This window comes from Leuresthes tenuis, unplaced genomic scaffold (genome assembly GCF_036924035.1).
Source record: "Leuresthes tenuis unplaced genomic scaffold, fLeuTen1.0.hap1 SCAF_20, whole genome shotgun sequence".
In the NCBI taxonomy this organism is placed as follows: Eukaryota; Metazoa; Chordata; class Actinopteri; order Atheriniformes; family Atherinopsidae; genus Leuresthes; species Leuresthes tenuis.
Window position 1 is genome coordinate 14,328,449 of NW_027325374.1, and position 18,732 is coordinate 14,347,180.

The 18,732-nt window shown below is 42.7% G+C and overlaps 1 protein-coding gene across 1 annotated transcript in view; it reads left to right on the plus strand.

The window, feature by feature from the left end:
• ankfn1b (ankyrin repeat and fibronectin type III domain containing 1b) overlaps window positions 1–16,967 on the plus strand; it is a 111,676-nt gene extending 94,709 nt beyond the window's left edge. The window contains exons 10-23 of the mRNA XM_072372926.1: window positions 82–179; window positions 1,238–1,328; window positions 4,084–4,191; window positions 6,447–6,546; window positions 6,837–6,969; window positions 7,132–7,251; window positions 7,345–7,560; window positions 8,595–8,761; window positions 8,935–9,085; window positions 10,284–10,452; window positions 10,613–10,779; window positions 10,941–11,148; window positions 11,234–11,967; window positions 12,068–16,967. Coding sequence (XP_072229027.1) covers window positions 82–179; window positions 1,238–1,328; window positions 4,084–4,191; window positions 6,447–6,546; window positions 6,837–6,969; window positions 7,132–7,251; window positions 7,345–7,560; window positions 8,595–8,761; window positions 8,935–9,085; window positions 10,284–10,452; window positions 10,613–10,779; window positions 10,941–11,148; window positions 11,234–11,967; window positions 12,068–12,376 — 2,771 coding nt within the window. The 3' untranslated portion in view covers window positions 12,377–16,967. The remainder of the gene's footprint in view (window positions 1–81; window positions 180–1,237; window positions 1,329–4,083; window positions 4,192–6,446; window positions 6,547–6,836; window positions 6,970–7,131; window positions 7,252–7,344; window positions 7,561–8,594; window positions 8,762–8,934; window positions 9,086–10,283; window positions 10,453–10,612; window positions 10,780–10,940; window positions 11,149–11,233; window positions 11,968–12,067) is intronic.
• The last annotated feature ends 1,765 nt before the right edge of the window (window positions 16,968–18,732 follow it).

The following is an 18,732-nucleotide window of genomic DNA, read 5'->3' on the forward strand; positions in this document are numbered from 1 at the left end:
AAGTATAAAAAAAAAGTGTAATTTCTCTATTTTCAGAAAGCTAGGTATTAAACTGTTGCTCGTGCTTGTGTGTATTTGAAGTGAGTTGGAGCAGTGCACCTTTATTCAGTCCTTTGATGGGTGAGATGCTCGTGGATGACACATCTCTGCTACAGTGCAACATCACTGGACTAACTTCTGTAAGTTCTGTTAGACTCTCTTAGACTCCAAATTACTGACACTTGGAAATGATCAGGCCATACTTCCTATGGCGTCAGACTTTTGGTTTAAATCTCGTGCAATAAATTCAAGAGTTGACACCAAGGGTCGGTCTGCTGATGGAAAAAAAGGCACTTTCAAACTGAGTTTTTGAGAATTTGCACCCCCCTCCCCTCCAAACACCATTGCACAACAAGCCACAACAAACAAGACCATTTCCACATGAACCTGGTCAATCCCTCCCACTACCAGATAAAATAGACAGCCAGTCTTTATTTGGTAGTTTATGGACGTCAAAACAACCCAAAAAAAAAAGAACACCAAGCTGTAGCTTCTCCAGCTGCTGTTACTAACCGATGAAACATTTTGAGATTACTCTCCCACATAAAGGGCCTCAATTTTATTTACACCCAAGCTTGAAGCATTTCCCTTGTGAGTTTTGTTTTTTCATACATCAGTCTCCGCACACATGTTGCAGTCACCATCAATCCCAAACAATAGCTGCTGCCCTGCTCAAAGCTCACGCAGAAAGCACACTTTTATTTGACATTTGTGGAAGGTCTTGGCTCCTGACTAAGCAACAGTTGCAAGACAAGCCCCCAAAATGATAAAAAAAAAAAAAAAAAAACAGCAGCTTGGTAGCCTGCCACCTGATTTATGTTTGGCATTTTTAAGTGGGCATGTAGACAAATGGACACTCCGCTTGTTGTTTGTTATTATGTGAGAGAACCCCCTTTCCCCCACCCCCTTTAGGACCCCAGCCCGAGCTCTCTCCTGTCACAAGACAGGGGTTAAGGCGGGGTCAGTAAGTGTTGGCGGTTGGTTTGATTGATTTGGCTGAGAAAGGAGAGACAGAGGCTTGCTGTCTGCAAACTAAACACAGAGACAGGCTGACATTCTAGGTAGACACTACAGCCAGAACACACGCAGATTCCTTTAACTCCAACGATACAAATCATATGTATATCCATACACTCTGTAGTTATTGCTGTTTATTTCTAAATTGTCCTTTAACTGTACATTTTTCCTGTCCTTCTAGGGGACATATTACTATGTGCAGGTGTCAGCCTACAACATGAAGGGCTGGGGACCTCCAAAAGTTTCCACCCCAGTCTGTGCTACACCTTCCAGTAAGTCTCCATTGTATTTAAATCCGTCTGTCGAAAGCATGTGTCTAAATATCACGCAAAGCTCTGACTTTACATTGGGTTCGAGCGGGTGCTCCTGCCGGGCTTTGGCTGGCCTCACCGAGGGAGCACGACAGCTAAAGAGTTTCCACACGCGCAACAGAATCAGTGTGTTTTGTGTGGGCCCTGCGTGGATGATAAAATGCCTCGCATCACTTCGCTCAATTGATTGGGTTACTCCAACGTCATTCTGATGGTAGTTTGACATCATTAGAAGGATGACAGCTGGACCTTCGTCAGCCGGGAGGCTGGGTGGGCTTTGAGAATCCCTCTGCAGATGTCAGTGAGTGTAACCATAGCAGGATGGTGTGTAGGCCCGGCTGGCAGAGGAAGCTGCCCGGGTTCAGCCAAGAAATTAACCGTGAAGTCATTTGCAACAGCTGAGGTGTTGACCACACTACAGCTCTGATCCACTTTCTCCCACTCAATCTATCTATGTATCTATCTTTGTATTTATTTATCCATGCACGTATCTCTCTATCTGACTTAAGTGGATTTGTTGGTGTGTGTGTGTGTGTGTGTGTGTGTTTACAGTTTTTAAGTCTCAGTGTATTTGTGATTTCAAGAGAAGACTGTTGATACATAAAGTCTCATCAGCTGATACTCACCTACTAGAAGAGAGTGAGTCTACTGTCGATACCATCATTGTGGGCATATTGGCAGACTCATGGCACATCTGGGGAACATATGAACATGTTGGTCCTCATCAGCACATAGTGTTTTTCAGCAAGTGTGTGTATGCGTGTCTTCATTTTAAGAAGCTAGGCTTTCCCCTCGTTCTCTTTTTTTTCTACTGTCCACCCTCCCTCCCTCCCTCGGAGCTAATTTCGATGTTGCGTGTTTGTGTTTTCCATTTGGGCCTACCACTGGAAATATTTGCATGTCTGTGCTGTAGCGCGCGGCATGGCCCCAACAGTGGGGGCCTTATACCGGGCCGTGGACGCCCATTAAAGGGCCCGCTTGTCTCGTCGGGACAGGCACCTTTCCGGGAATAGAGCTCACCGTGTTTCAGTCCTGTGCACCCTCAGGGGGGCTCTGGGGGGTGGGGGTGGAGGGTGGTGGGTGATGGTGTTAGTGGGGGGGTTATCGCTGACACATCCTCCGGTGCTTGCACACTAGGCAGAAAGTGCTGAAGGGCTGTTTTCTACAGAGACAGTCACCTCTAAGACTGGAAAGCACATTGTGTGTTTGTTTGTGTTTGTAATACGAAGTAAGTAGCTTTTCAATATCGTCACGATGGATTGTAAGTCTGCCCAGACAGTTGTATTAGAGGGGCACAGCAACAGAAAGACAAAGACACAAAAATAGATAAAATGACAAAGATAAAGACTAACTGTGTATGCCGAAAAAGAACATACAAATATGTTCAGAATTACGACAGTAGAGAGAGTTCATATTATGCATTTTATGGGATGTTTGTTTGATATGGTTTTTTACAGATGTAAATCTTTTGCAAAGTCCCCAACGGCACACACTGCTTCTGCCTGAATGTCCAGTTTTTGAGGTTACTATGTTTTTGTAGTTACACTCTCTCAAACAAAGAGTGACTGACTGCCTTGCAGCGCATTATCATTTTCTTCCCAGAGCTGCTTCTGTTTTAGCTAAAATGTCCACCCCCCTGAGCAAAGTGTGCCAAATGTCATGTTGTTGGCGGTCAGAATGAGCACAAGAGACTCCATACTCTCTGAGGAACTGAAGAATCTGTGGAATTCTTACTATAAATTTTAATTAGCAAAGTCGTCCCCCCCCCCCCCCCCCCCCCCCCAACAGTGTTAGCTTGTGGTGTTGCCAATGTGACTAATGTTACTAATGTAAAAACTGCAGTGGTGAGGGACAATCCCAAATTACGGAAACTTATTTAAAGTTTATTTAAAACATGAGCACCCGCCTCACTTTTGCCTTTTATTGATGAATAGTACTTTACTACCATATACAGGTCATAATTCTGAGCTAGCTGAAGTGATACTGATATGTAGGCTTAATGGGAAAAAGAAATATGCAGTAACAGTGCTGAACTCATGCATCACAGTTAAGTGTACTCATCAGAGAGAAGCGAATCTGATTGTAGATTGGAAATCTTTTTGGCACAAAATGCAAAAAAGCAGGTGTGGTGTAAATCTGAGAGCGCGGTTAAAAAAGCACACATTTATATTGTATCTGTAGTCAGAGCTGGCTCTTTCACAGAGCTCTCATGCAGCACTGATATGACAGTGACAACAAAGCAGAGAAATTGTTTTAAAAGGAGGTAGATATGAGCCATACAGCTCAATGAAAACACATCTAAACCTGTTTTCATAGACCTGGGTTACAACCTGTACCCCACAGTCTTTCGTCTCATTCTTCCTGGGTAAGCTGACCGAGGTCTTTTAACAGGGAGCCTCTAAAAGGGCAATGTGTGCAACGTCCAGTGGCAAAAATTCAGTTTGCAACCAACTCAATAGACCAGTAATCCGAGTATTGAATAAAGAAAAACTTGACCTGACTATTTGATTATATGAAAGATTATTAGATAGACAGTTCTGCTATGGATCATCACTGAGGAAAACACTTTTCTAATAACTACATGCAAATTTACATTCCACAGAAACATGTAACAAAATGTAAAATATGGGGATCACTAACGTTAGAGGGAGTCATGTTTGTTTTATTATGTTCAGTTCAGACAACTAATTTATCTGATTTTTCTTTCTTTCTGCAGGTTGGAGGGACATCGACGGCCGCGCTCCACGCCAGAGAGGCCAGAAGGAAGCTCTTGACCAGCTACTCGGACAGATAAAAGAAGCTCATCGCCACTGTGTCTGCCATGGTATCAGTAAAGTTTTGGATGAATTTGCCCAAAAACATAATTGTAATATGAAAACTTAAACTTCTGATATGGTTGACCCCAAGCAGATATTCAAACCTATAAAACTTGCGTGTGACTCGCTGTTCTCATTGAGCTATATATGAGCACAGGTTTGTAGGTGTTTAAAATAACTTCTTGATGACTACGGATATACCTGACCCTAACCTTAAGATCAGATTTAGTTCTAGTATCAGGTGAGTTAAATGCGCAGGATGAACCTCTGACATTAACCGAAGCCTTTTCACTGCACCCCTCACACAGAACAACATTTTATCCACCCACTCAGCCATGCTTCAGAAAGGCTCCTGACGTAAATGAACAAGCACAGCAAAGAACACAGCAATGGACGGTTCGAATCGCAGGTGCAACACGTTTCACTAATTGCTGTGTTTCATTTCACCTTGACAGACACGTTACAATCTGAGGTATGACAAGTACTTCAGGAGCCGTATATACTAAAATGGCATGCCACCTCCCCTCTGTCTGAGCAACCCCCCCCCCCACACTCCCTTATGAGTCTTTCCATGACTCAGCCCTTCCTCAGCTGAATACCTCTCTCTCTGTGACAAAATGCAGATCAACGTCTCTCACACTCAGGCTGTTTATATCCCCAAACACTGCCGACTGTAAGCTGGTCCCATAAGTGTCAAAACCTGTCCACATTGACTCCTTCACAAGATGGCAAACTGCACTTAGCATTGAGCAAGTCGTCTTTCTTTTTTTCTTTCACACCCGCATGCCCAAACACACACACACACACCCTCTTACCATTGTCCACTGTTTGCAATAGGGCGAGATGCAATATAATAGTCAGTATTGAGTAGCTCTTGGTTCATCAGACGACGACTGATTGAGCTTGAGAGTTCAGGCACGGTAGTCAAGGTGGCGTGTCCCGGGGTCATGTTTGTTATTCCTGTAACAGACAAGTCCCGGGCCAGAGTCTGGAGAGAGCATAAATTAACACTGACTACTGCTACCTCCCTCTCACACCCCCCACAGCCCGCCAGTCGTCCTGTCTACTGTCTACACATACACACTCGCACGTAAAGATGGACAGGCTCACACACAGATAAACATGTACACGAACAGGCACAAATATTCAAGCACACGCTCTCTCTTTCAACTCTGACTCTCCCACGTGTCCATGTATGCGCCCCCATCACAGCCCGGCTTATGGCCCACACCACCTTCTCCCTCTTGTCCAAACACTATTAATTAAACTGTGAAAGAGGCCTTGACTAACACAGGCTCCCCAGCAGTCGGACCTACTTGTCTGTCCTACTCAGCGTCAAACAGGGACCGAGGCCAGGAGGACTGGAGCTGAACAGAGTTGCGCGTGGAGAGAAATTTGGGGAGGTGAGAGGGGCCGAAGGGTGCTGTTTTTTCTTGTTGCTCCACCTTGACTCGTCCACCTGAAGAGAAAATTAGCTCTTTTTGAGCCCTGAATGAGGGGATTTATTGACTTTAAGTGGCCTGGGGCAGGAGAAAGATCACCTGGGACGAGGGGGAGTCTGCGAGGGGTTTTGGAACTCAGCGTTCCTAATGAGTTGGGAGGTGCGTTATCTCACCAACAAGAACCCACACAAACACACACATGCATATATACACACACCTCCTTCTCTTGCCTCCAACCCCCTCTTGGCCCACTAAAAATAAACATGTCCCCACAGACTTAACTGACCTCCCTGTCAGTGAGCGGCAAAGGGTTAAGACACATACAGACATACACACACAAATTACTACAGCTCCTTGGCCCCATGCATAGAGCTGTAGCTCAAGCCATGCCGTGTTCCAGTAGCTATAGTGTGTGCAGGTAAACACATACATGTACACACAGTTAGTGCTCCCCTGAGACTTGAGAGCCAATGGTTCCCTCTTGGCCAATAGTCTGCTGTTGGCAGCTAGCATAACTGTCAAATGGTGCCGCACCACTGGAGAGCACAAAATGTCAAAAAACATTCAACCATGTTGTTGGACCTGTCAGGTTTGTTGTCAGTTAGGTAACAGCCTGTCACTGGAAGAGATATTTCAGGAGTTGGTCAGGACAGAAATATCTATTGGTTTAGCAAGAAAATTGGACAGCCAATCAGAGTAATGGCACAAGGGTTTTAGGGCTCATCAAGAGCATTATTTTAATCCCTCAAATAATCAAAAGTCAGTTTATTGCTATGGAAGTAACACAGTCCTCTCTCTTTTCAACGTCACTTTTCACACAGAGCAGTGCAAAGCGCCAGCACAAGGCAGGAAGCATTCCGTATCCAAAAGCCTGCGTCACCTCTTCCAAACCAACAGTAAATTTGTCAAAAGCTTGAAAAGGTATGTAAACATTTATCAGTGAGGTGCGTAAGACATTTTTAGACTCAAATAAAAATGTGATTTTAATACATGAGAAATTCAGGGTGTAACTTCTCCGTTTGTGTTTGAGTCTGGATTCACGATTGCACTTGATATTAAAGATGTACACTACAATAATTCCACTAACAGCAGTTTTTTTTTTTCAGTCAAACTATTGTATTTTGAATGATGTTTGATTATTTTGATATGTAGCCATTCAGCGCTCTGATCAAAGCATCTCATGCTGTACATCTCATGCTGTTTCTCCCCAGAGGGCTATATCTGACATCCATATTCTACAGAGACGACACCGTGTTGGTGACTCCAGAGGACCAAATTCCTATTGTAGAGATTGAAGATTCTTACTCCAGCTCACTCATGCAGGACTTTCTCTGGTTCACTAAGGTAGACCAACACCAAAACTTGTAATGAAAAATGTATTTAGACACTTTACATCCATCAAAGACCCCATAGTATCGCAGGACTCGAGAACAGACATTATCAGTCCTCTTTTTTCACATTTATATTTTTGGGATTTCGGATGTATGAATGTTATCCCTGCAACAGGTGTCCTTCCTATGGGAGGAGATTTCCTGGCTGCAGCAGTGTCTCAGTCCCTCCCAGTCATCCTGTTCGTGTACACTGCAGACCCGCCTCAAGATGCTGCAGGCTGTCTCCCATCTACAGGTAAGACGATGGTAGCTATTACCTTATGAGCTCAGTCTGAAACATTCTAGTCAGTGCCATCACTCTGTGCTTGATTTAATTTTTTTTAATCAGGGAATGCTGGGGACCCAGGACCTTGGTCAGGTATATTTTGAGCCAATCAAAGACAAGCATGGTAACGCTTTGCTGGTGCTCCTGAAGGACATGAGCGTCTGTCCCAACCTGGACGGGGTACGCTGGACGCAGCTTTGTAAACTACAGCTCCAACGCAAATCCGTCTCATCCCCCGAGGAACCCACTGCCTTGGACATGCTCCTCATCACGCTCCACGTGAGTCCTACAGGAATACACGGACTGTGATTGGAATTCAGCTCAGTTTTGAGAAACTGGTCATGTTTGCTTTTGGTTTGGAGACTGGCTAACAAAAAAATGCAAAAAATGTTTGTTTTTTTAACCCCGATAAGTGTAAGACACATTGTCAACAACAAAATGATCCTAAACATTTACCCGTTTGGTTTGCTGGCACAGTTTGAAGACTCTCGTTCGCAGAAATCAAACATGACACAACAAACATGAAGTTCTGTGGCTGAAACAAAGGGACTGTAAATTGAAATGTGCTTCCAATTACATGTGCTCCTTGTACGGGAACTCTTTCCTCAGATAAGTGTTAATCCTCATCTCTCTGCTCTTCTACTCCTCACCTTATTTGTGAGGTCACTTGTTGAACAGAATTTCCATAAAATGAAGCAAAGCGCAGATTTTCGACAACATTTTTGGATCCCTGCTATCTCAATATGAGTTTTAGTTGTATCACAAGCACTTTAAAGCAGTTTGTTAAGAAAGCAGCAGTATGAACATTTGAATTATAGCATACTTGATTTGATGAAAATAATCATCTGATCATATAACTGTTGTTATTTAGTGTGATATAACAAATGCTGTGCGAGTATTTTGCTTAAAAAAAGGGGGGGGGCGCAATGTGAAACTAAACCACAAGTTGATTTTGTCTATATAGCCCAGTAAATCTGATACCATTCTTGCAATGCTGTTTTGTCTCCAGTGTGCTTTGTGGTTCCTAAACAATGATGAAGACTTTTTTGGCAAAACCACAGTTCACTTAAATATTTGTTTGTGGTCAGCTATGAACAAATTGTATTATGAAATACATAAAAATGTGCTGATGGGCTCTTTTCGCTGCTGACTTCCACTTTAGACTGTACAGCCTCAAGGACTAACTGAAAAGCAAACCATGAAAACAACACAAAGATGCATATGGGAACAAAACTATGTTTGTCACACAATCAGCTATAGTAAACACCAAACACCATCCTCTTACTTAGTCTGTTTCTGTCTGCTTTTCTTAGGAGAAGCTGGCATATCACAGGCGCAGCAGGAAGCTTTTGTCTCCAGGCTTATACCTGGGCTATCTGAAGCTGTGTACATCAGTGGAGCAGATAAGGGCGCTGGTACCCCAGAAACTCCCCAACGTCCTCTGTCACACCAAAATTCGGGACAATAGTAACGTGTCCAGGTGGGGAACATGTGTCACTTAATGTGGCTGTGTGAACTTTAGATGGTCACATGGTGCTGTGGATTGAAATGATGTATTATATATGTTTAATAGCCAGTATTCCTTTAGAATTTTAGGAATTAGACATCTCAACAAACTGGAGAAACTATGAGAATGTGTCTCTGATGTTGTAGAGAGGAGTGGCAGTGGCTGCAGGCCCTCAGCTCCCTGGAGGAGTCTTTGGAAATGGACCACGATGTGCAGAGTGCTCCCCATCGCCTCCTACATGACCTACGCAGTGCCATCAAGGAGCTGATGGCACACATCAATATCCCCGGCAATCAGGTGAGAGCAAGGCCAGCGTCAAACTGAAACTGTGTGTCACCTCATCCTGCAACGGTGATCCTGATTTGGGTCTACAGTGAGTGGAAGCACATTTCACGTAAAATGACTGACTTTCATTGCACTGAGCTCTTAAAATGATTCCTATGGATATTGACCCAGTTGTGTTCGAGTCCACATGTTGTCTCTTAAATAAAATGGTTTGAACTAGAAAATAATGGCAGCAGTTGTCAATTTGACTTTTATCATTTAATGTTTCAACAGAGGGATGCAAGCACTATACAGAGTTCCACTGCTATGAGCCACTATGAAGTTTTTGACAACTATTAACATGATGCATATATGTATGGATGGAGCATACTGCTATCAGTCTAACCTATTCATCAAAAAAATGGAATCACATATATGTATTTTTGCAGAGAGAGAACAGGCAAAAAAGAAAGCAATTATAGCTTCATGACAGATCATTTTACTTCACTGTTAGAAAACAGCTTGAAAGTCATCGCTGCGTGGCAGTGATCGTTGGGCCCTCAGTGCTGCATTAAACCCACATGATCCTATAGTGGTAGTTGGTGCAAGGGCTCAGAAACTCTTCTGGAAATAAACATTGTGAGCTCTTCACTGGATCCAGAAATGAAATACAAAGCTCTTCAAGGGACAGAGAAAATAGGACAGGCACAAGATTCGCCTTCTCTGAACCTGATTCATTCTTTTGATGAATCAAAATGTTTAATTCTTCTTGTTAATCATGGTTGCGAGATTCAATTTAAGCTAAAGAGGAGAGGAATCATTTGGCTTGTTATCAAAAAATACAGATCAAACGCTACAACTTGTGATGGTAAGTATGTTCATTGGTGCATGACAGCACTATAAATGCTTAAGCATAGTGACATATGCTGCCATCCTTTTACAGCAAGTCAGTTTTACAATCAAACCACTCTCTACAAGAATTACAGCAGGTGCTGCAGCATGAATTGAAAAGTAAGAAAAAAGAAGACCGCAAACTGTTTAACTGCTGATATCGTCTATCAAGCAAGATGCTAAAACAACAACGACAAACATTTCTTTAAGAACAACAGCAAATAGCATCCTGAGATCCAAAACATTTACAGCTATCATAAATGTGTTTTCATAAGCAGTGATGATACAACACTGTGGTAAACATGTGAGCACACTGAGGATCACCTGTCTGTTTGTGTAGGCGCAGGATTTCCGTATCTACAGCCAGGAGGTGTTGGAGTTCGGGGAAAAAGTGTCCTTCCTGCTTCTTTTGCCACCTTCAGATGAAGTATGCACGGCACCTGGTCAGAATAACCCATACTCCCCCCACTCTGGCTTCGTCACCCTGCCCTTGCAGATCTTCGAACTGGGTCAGTCGATCGGACTTTAGGCAGATTTATAATCACACACTGCATTATATAGAGTAAAGCAAGAACTTAAGACCCACCACTGTTACTTTATAAGTTTCTGCCTTCAGTGACAGAACACTTTGTACGTCTCTTGCCTAACTGGACTGCCTTTCTTCCACAGTTCACTTTAATACTTACTGCCCCAGTTTCATCGGCCAGTACTGCAGAGTGTCGGCTTTGCTGGAGTTGGAATCCCTCATGTCTCAGCAGGCGCTGCGAGAAGCCTTTTCTGAGGGAGAGCTCCTCGTTGCTAAGAAGAAACACCAACAGGTCCAGGAACACATGCAGGTATGACCACAGGCAGAATTTAGTCAGTATGGAAATAAAAGACAATACAGCTGGAATAGTTTGTTTCATCTTAAACACCACAGCAGCATCTGCACAGATCCATATTAAACTAATACTGCATATCCATGTTGCTGAGATGAACTTTTATGACTGTAAAACAGCAAATGGAGGAGGTGTGGCGCGATGCAAGGTGGATTATGGATGCTCTGCAGTATGCTCGATACAAGCAGCCAACGGGAGGCATCTCCATAAGCTGGATAATTGACTTTTCTAAGGAGGTGATGCCAGACAAGCCTCCCTCCACCTCCTCACAGACAGACTTCATGCCCTCTCCCATGCCTTCACCAGAACCCTGCCGCAAACACTCAGGTCAGAAACACTTGGGGTTATGCAGACACTGTGTGTGTGTGGACCTTTTACTGAAATACTCTGCCCCTTTTGTCACATCCATTAGATTTTCCTGGTCTATCGGATGAGGAGGGTTCCTCTGAAGTCTTCCTCACCACCGACAGTGACTATGACTCTAGTCGTGCCCAGAGTCCCCGTGAGCTGGACCTGTTACCCCCCTCACCTCTCTCTTCTTCTGCACCCTTGGAGTCCCGTGGTTTCCTGCGTAGCGATGGGAGTGTCTCAGGAGGAGGCATGTGTCTCGGCGGAGGTGGGCGTGGAGGGGGATCACTCCGAGATTCTACGCCAGACGTCCTCCAGGCCTCCGAGCCACAGCTGGGGAGGGAGGGTGATAGGTGTGGAGGAGGGGGAGGAGTTCGATGTGGAGGAGAAAGGCGGAGGGGGGGCCCGGAGCTGTTTGACAGTGACTTCATTCTGCCCAGCAGGCAGATCGAGCTGTTGCACATCACAGAGAAGAGACAGGCCTTCTGTGTGAGAACCAGCAGTCTAGAGTTCCCCTCCACCAAATCCCCCCAGCACCAGCCTTACTCCTACCACACCACTTGCTCATCCCCCTCCACTTCACCACAACGAAGATGGCATAGGCCCTCTTCAGTGGAACGCTGTTGTTCTGGTGAGCGCTGCCTGCCACAGCTTCCACCAGCGCGTACATTATCAGAGGACAGCGGCACCCAGAGACTCTCCTCCCCATCACCTGCTGTGTTCAGGAAAGGCTGTCATGCCACTCTCACAGTTTACCCACAGTACCGCACAGGCCTGCCAAAGGAGACCAGTGTCAAGGTATTGAGGCGCAGTCATTTGACACGTTGTAAACTGTTTACAGCTCTGCTTTGTTCATGCTGACAGGAGCTAAATGAATGCTTCTCCTTCTTCATTTCAGCTTTGTGTTACTCCAGGCACAACAGCTCGAGAGATGGTCCAGCTGGTGGTGCAGGAGATGAACGTTGTGTCTCGGCGCATGCTGGGTGGCAGCAGAAGTGGTGATGAACAAGAGCAGTGTGTTTACTACAGTCCTGAGCAGATGAAGCACTTTGGCCTTGTGTTGGTCGTGGACAACAGAGAAAAGTGGCTCCAGGATGACTTCTGTCCCCTGGAGCTTCAAAACCCCTGGCTGAGAGGAAAACTGTGTGTTCGCATTAAGGAGTATTCTCCACTAGCGCTCAAACACAGCCGGGCCACCACAGTGTGACACTTTAAGGAGTGATAGGGGCAAAGAAAATACTTTAGACTCTTTTGATAGGTGTGTGTTGAAATTAAAGAGCCCAATTTTCTTTGTCACTGTGGCGAAACCATCCCCAACCGCAGCTACCACATGTCGGCATATTTCCTGCAGCGTTCTTTTCATCTGAAATACTGAAGGAATCTGTTTCCATGAAATGTGTTCTACCATACATCAGACCCTTTTTATCAATATCAGCCCCTCATATGGACGCCAAATGAACAATAAGAAAGTGGAACAAAGAGAAAATAGTTTTTTTGTTCTGTCAGAAAACATTGAGCTCAAGATTGTGACGCTGAGCAACTTTAAGGGAGCTTCTCTTTAATTTCTTTCATGATAGATTAGGTCATTGCGGTTGCCAAAAGGACATGGGCAGCATCATCATCTTCCTCAGCCACACACAGAAAGGGCTTTTTTTATGAGCTCTCTTATGGTGTCATTCCCAAAGAGCTGTTGGCTGCAGCCGTTCGGCCCCATGTTCCCAGAATGTGGGCTCTGGACCTTGTCCAGATGGGAGGAAGGAAGGGGATAAGTACAGAGGCAGCTGGTGTCCCCACTTAGGGACGCAATCGAACTGACGATTCAGCCATTGGGCCTGTCACTCAACTGTTGTTGGCCACTACGCTGCCTTGTACCAAGCAGCCAAGCAAGGAATAGAGCATACTGGCACTAACTCTCTGGTGCTCCTTTGCAGGAACAAGGCCTCTGTATATTAGACTCAGTTGTAGTGTAGCTGACCAAAATGATCATGTCATCTTGTGAAGAAACGAAATAAAACCTTTTCATTTGAGTTTTCAAAATAGAGAAATAGCAAGCAATACTTTCTACTTTTTGTTTTCTTAATTGATGGGAAAAAGCATGTACACCCTCCAGAATTGTGGTGAGTACATTTAAAGTACTGTAGTCATGCTGTGCTAAAAGTTAACCCAGTTCAGTGTTTTTGTTGTGCTTTGTTCAGTAATACTCCCCACATGCATCAGAAAACTGTGGCCTTCAGGCTCGTGCCGGGCTTCCCAACTGCATTCTCGTGTGAAAGGGATGCCTAGCTTTTCTACGCAAATCACACTTAAATATACATCTCAAAAGGTCTAAAAATAAGTCATATGAAAGGGCTTTTGAGAAGTCCAAAGAAGCTAAAATACATATTTAGCTCTTATTCAAAACTGCACAGTGGTTACAACCTGCAATGGGAGGCTCGTGCCAAAAGAGCCAAAGGCAGTAGTGAGCCAGTTTTAAGAGGATGGTAAAAAGAGAAATATAAAAACTTAACACAAGTAAAGGGGTAAATGAGTAAAGCTTGTTGACCAAGCTGTCATGAATATTCTGAATTTTGAAATCCAGATCTACAGACCCCTTCGATATAATCAACCTTTTGATGTCTGTTGCCCATCTTTTCCTATGGGAATCATTCTGAGCGTGCGGTGAACAAGACAGCTTCAAACGGGGTTAAAACTCCATTCAGAAATACCAGATACTAAAGAGGACGAAGATGAACACCATTGTAGGAAAAAGACAACAGAGCAGATTTCTTTTTTTATCAGTTTCTACTCCAGTGTCCGTTGTCTCGGAAATAAAACCTCTTCAAACAATAATAATAATAATAATAATAATGATTTTCAGCAAAGTTTAAAAAGCCATTCATGAGCATTCAGAAGAAAACACGGTAACTGTAAGCGGAAACCAGTTGACCCTCATCTGTTGAGAAATGTGTCAGTGTAATTAAACAAAATTAGAATTATTTGAGAGAGAATGAAATGCACTGAAGCAAACAAGTAGAAGTCATCACGAAAGTGAACATTGCAACATGAGAACAAATTCTTTGTACGTAAACTTCATTGAGGAGTATCGTCTTTCGCATGCAATTCCTTCCTGATTCTTCTGAGGAGCTGCCGTCAGAAACTGTTCAGAAGGAATACGACACCCTGAGTTGTTTCCTGCATCTGTGTTACGTGGTTTTCCCTGACTGTCACCCCTTCAGCAGTCCTGACTCTGTTAAGTCCAACAAGAGAGGGGAAAGTAAACACGGTTTCTGGTTATTTCTTTTTAACACAGTCTCCAATTTACAAACCAACAAATCAGAAGAAAGTAAACTTTGAAATCCATCATCATAATATCATGAGATCTGGTAACACAAATACCTCTAAGCAACATTAAAGCTAAATATACAAGCCAACTATAACCAAGATATAAATGTATAAATAGCTCTATTAACACAATCTTCCATATTTACTTTTATCCATCCAGTACTCTTAAAGTGCGCCCACTTAGGAGACCAAAGGTGTACCATTTCATACTATTAGCATCTTGTTGCTATAGAAGATTTTTGCTGTTGGCATTGAGGTTGCGTTGCCAGCTTTCTTGTTTGCATTTCACACACAAACCTCTGTGTGGTTTTTTTTGTCTTTCTTTTTTAAACAATTTGTCCTCTTCCATAGCTACACTGTTGCTAAGCCAGTTAGCAGACTTTTTCAAGCACTTAAACATTCATTAAAAGAGCGTAATGACACATAAGGAACCTCCTTGGGTGAAACCTTGAGGAGAGTCTTCAGTGCTGCACTGCAAGTTCACAGTTTTGCTTTCGTGCTGCAGGCACTCCTCTCTTCGCATCACGTGATCATTGACAGGCAGTAAGCTGACTCCAGAGGTGTCAGAACTATCAATAGTATCAGACAGTTGAAAGAGGAAAGCTGGGAGTGTAACTGTTCATTCATTTAGTTAAATCCAGGAACCTTATGTCCCAGAGATGTCTTTTTTAAGAACGACGGATGATTCGTCTGACTGCACCTGAATTCAAAGCCGTGTGAGATCCAGCTAACATTATGCAACAGCAAGTGGCCTTTGGTTGCAGTCACACAAATTTGCAACGTGGCACCTTCCTGCAGTGTTATGCTTGAGTTGTGGGTGGTTTTTTTTGTTTTGTTTTGTGTGTGTGTGTCTGCTTTACAACTAGGAGTGTCGCAGTTTACTGGGATAATTGTTTTATTAAACTAATTAGACATCTACATTGGTTTGATGATACTCATATGATGATATTGTGATGAGATTCCAACTAATAAAATTAGAAATTATAGAATGCAGATTGAATGAAATAAGAAAAAGGAAATTAAAAAAACAAAGATGACTTAGCCTGAGAGCAATATGTATTAAGTTGTATAAGTTTTCTATTGGTATTGCAATAACATTATCACAAATGTTTTGGCCAACCGTAATTGTGTAGTGAAAATTAGATATCCTGGTAGCCCTATTTAGAATGCAACTGATGGGAAATAGTCTGAAATATTTCATTTCTCTGATTGTTGTTCTGTTTTCATGATCGCCGCTCCCTCTCATTATTTGACCTTCAGCTCTCCAGAGCCCACACTGCACGCTCAGTTTCTTTGGTACTTAGATTAGTCCTAAGTCCTTGCATTGGAAAATGCAGGAGGTCGGGGACTAGGACCCACCAAAGGTACCAAATCCCTTAGGAATGTTTTAGCACGGCAAGTGATCACTGAGGGACCTGTCAATGAAAGGGTACGTTATAAAAGAAACAGTGCTGTACACAGTCACACATGTATGTTTGGACAAGTTTTACTTTGAGAGTACCTTTTCTAGTTTGTCAGTCATTTCTATTCTCTCTCAAATTCAAAATGTTGTTTGTTATTTTGGTAGTTTATTATCATGATATTGTCACAAATAGGTTTCAATACGCATTTTGCAAGTCATAGATATCCATCCAGAGTTTTCTCTGAATTTGTCTGAGGCCTCTTGAAAGTTGTAAATTGGTCTTTGTAATATTTACTGCTCCCCTCCTCATGTGAACAGAAGCTTGAGGCTAAAGTCTTTTTTTTTTATTTGTTTGTTTGTTTGTTTTCCTTTCTTCTATTTCTCCAGCATGTGAAAACTTTTTTTCGCTCTAAAATGTCACCTGGCTTCAGCGACACTTAACCACGGTAAATCAAAAATCAAATGTAGCACCCGAAAGGTCCCAAAGAACAGTTTGATGAGTGAAGTCGGAGGACCTTGCCTCAGTTATTGTAGCATTCCAGGCTCACAGGATGTTGAACCTGTCACAGGGGAAGCTAACAGAGGTGTCTCTCAGTGTTTACAGAGTTTACTCTTCTCAAACCTTCACAGATGTGTTTACGTGTAACTGCTGTACAAAGATGTCTTAAGATGTTATAATAAGTTGTAACTGGTTTTACTGATGGCTTGAGCTTTTGTGTTTGCACCTAGATGTCCTCTTTATTCACAATGTTTAAAGCAGCTTTTACGAGGGCCATCTGCAAAAACCAATCACTCAGCCAGAAAATGAACCATGTAAATAGCCAAGGACTGGGGGATGAATGTACTGTATCTGCCCTAAATGTGAAAGTAAGTTAAAGGTGGGCTGTCACCATTACAGGGGTCAAAGTTCAGTGAAGTTACAAGCTCTTTGGATTGTGCTGAATGGGAAGAAGGAGGTTTAAATTCCCCCTTCCAGTCAAAAAATAAAGCCTCATGTTTACAAGGAGCTGTTGGCAGATCCATCAGGCAAAGTCATGAAGGAGACATCACGTCACTTTTTTAAAATCTATTTTTATTGAACAATAAATGAATATTACAAAATAAAAGCCTCTGTTTTTTTGTGGGTTTCTTCTCTCTTAACGGATCGCCGCACATGAGTGTAGGACGTTTCTGACCTGCACATTGTCCCACAGCAATAACATTTTTTATGTGAGATTACCTTTTAAAACTTCCTGTTTAAGAGGTTGTCACTTCAAAACATTAACTGCCTCACGCTCTCCTAGTTTGAAAGCCAAAAATTCACCTCATCAGTCTTAAGGATCATAACTAGATTGTATTTCAGATCCAATTTTCTTTGGGGCTTAATCTTTTAGTTTGGGGTTTCATCCACTGGTATGATGCATTCCCGAAAGCGATTCACTCATCTGATAATAAAGACAATGACAAATAGAGGGCTCTTGTTCCTGCAGATGCTAAATTGCAATGACTTCATCACTGTTTGCCACCCAGTTGATGAAAGCTGAATGGTGGGCAGCTGCAGACGGAATCTCAGACTAGTGGTGGGCATGGCCACATGAGGCCTGTGGAGTCACTCACCAAGGATGAACAATGATGTTTCTTTTTTGTATGTTGTGGGGGCAATTTTACTGTCAGCTTTAGTATAAAGTCAAAGGAAAATAGCTGACACAATGATGTCACCTTCACCAGCTGCACAGTAATGATGCAGTACCTAAGCTGTAAACTCCAAGTGCCTGTTTGCAGAACTATAATCAAATTGTGAATGATCTTTTTGTCCCAGAATACCACTTTCTAATATCAATTCTCTGAGCATTTCATTCATATTCCGAGGGTGGAATTGGCAGCAACTCTGAGGCAAACTAAAAAGAACTCTCATTGTATGTAAGCACCACTTCATCAGAGTGCAGACATTCTTACAGGAGTTCTAGACACAAAATGTAAATCTTAAAAGCAATTAAACCTTTGCTTGATCCATGTAATTAAAATTAAAATTTCATCATCCTCGACTGAGGGTCCAGTGGCAGCTGCGTTCTATCCAAATATTTGTAACCATGTGGACTGAGCCTGCCAACAAGACATGGATATAACTCAATCTAGAAAAATAACTTAGCAAATAACAAGCAGAAGAACAATGTGAACACTTGTTTTAGGGAGTGATCACCACAATGTACTGTATGTGAACTAGCTGGATAGATATATAGTAGAAAAGTATGAAACCTGAGCCTTTGACAGATTACTTACATTTCACCTCCTGATTTGATATTTTGGTCATGTTTGTCCATCGATTAGTGTAACACCACGAGATATACTGTTCGTGACAAAAATGTAATAAAAAAAAACATACGAGATCCAATTTATTGGTAGGAACTCTTGATGATAAAGACAATACCCTTACATTAATTATTCTTTGTGATAAAGATTTAATATACCGGTTGGTGATGGGAAATGTTTTATAAAAACCCTAATAAGTAATCAAATTTACAAGAGCTTGTCACCATGCAACAGAATATGTATTTTTGCTAAGGCATTAATAAATTTTTATGTTACACAGTTCTGTTTATACACAGTATGTTTATATGTTTAGTTGACTCATGATCCTGGGGTTGAATTCTCACTGGCCAGCTTGCTTTCAGCAGGCTCATATCACAGCGCTCCCTTGCTAGCGCCATATGTTTTTTCAGCCCTTGAGCAAATAAAATGCTGCATGCTTCCCTGTCAACAGATCCTACAAACACTAATGTGGAGAAGGACACACAAACACGTACACGTACACTGGCACACAGCACGCACTCAAGAATCTTGATATATGGATGTATAAATGC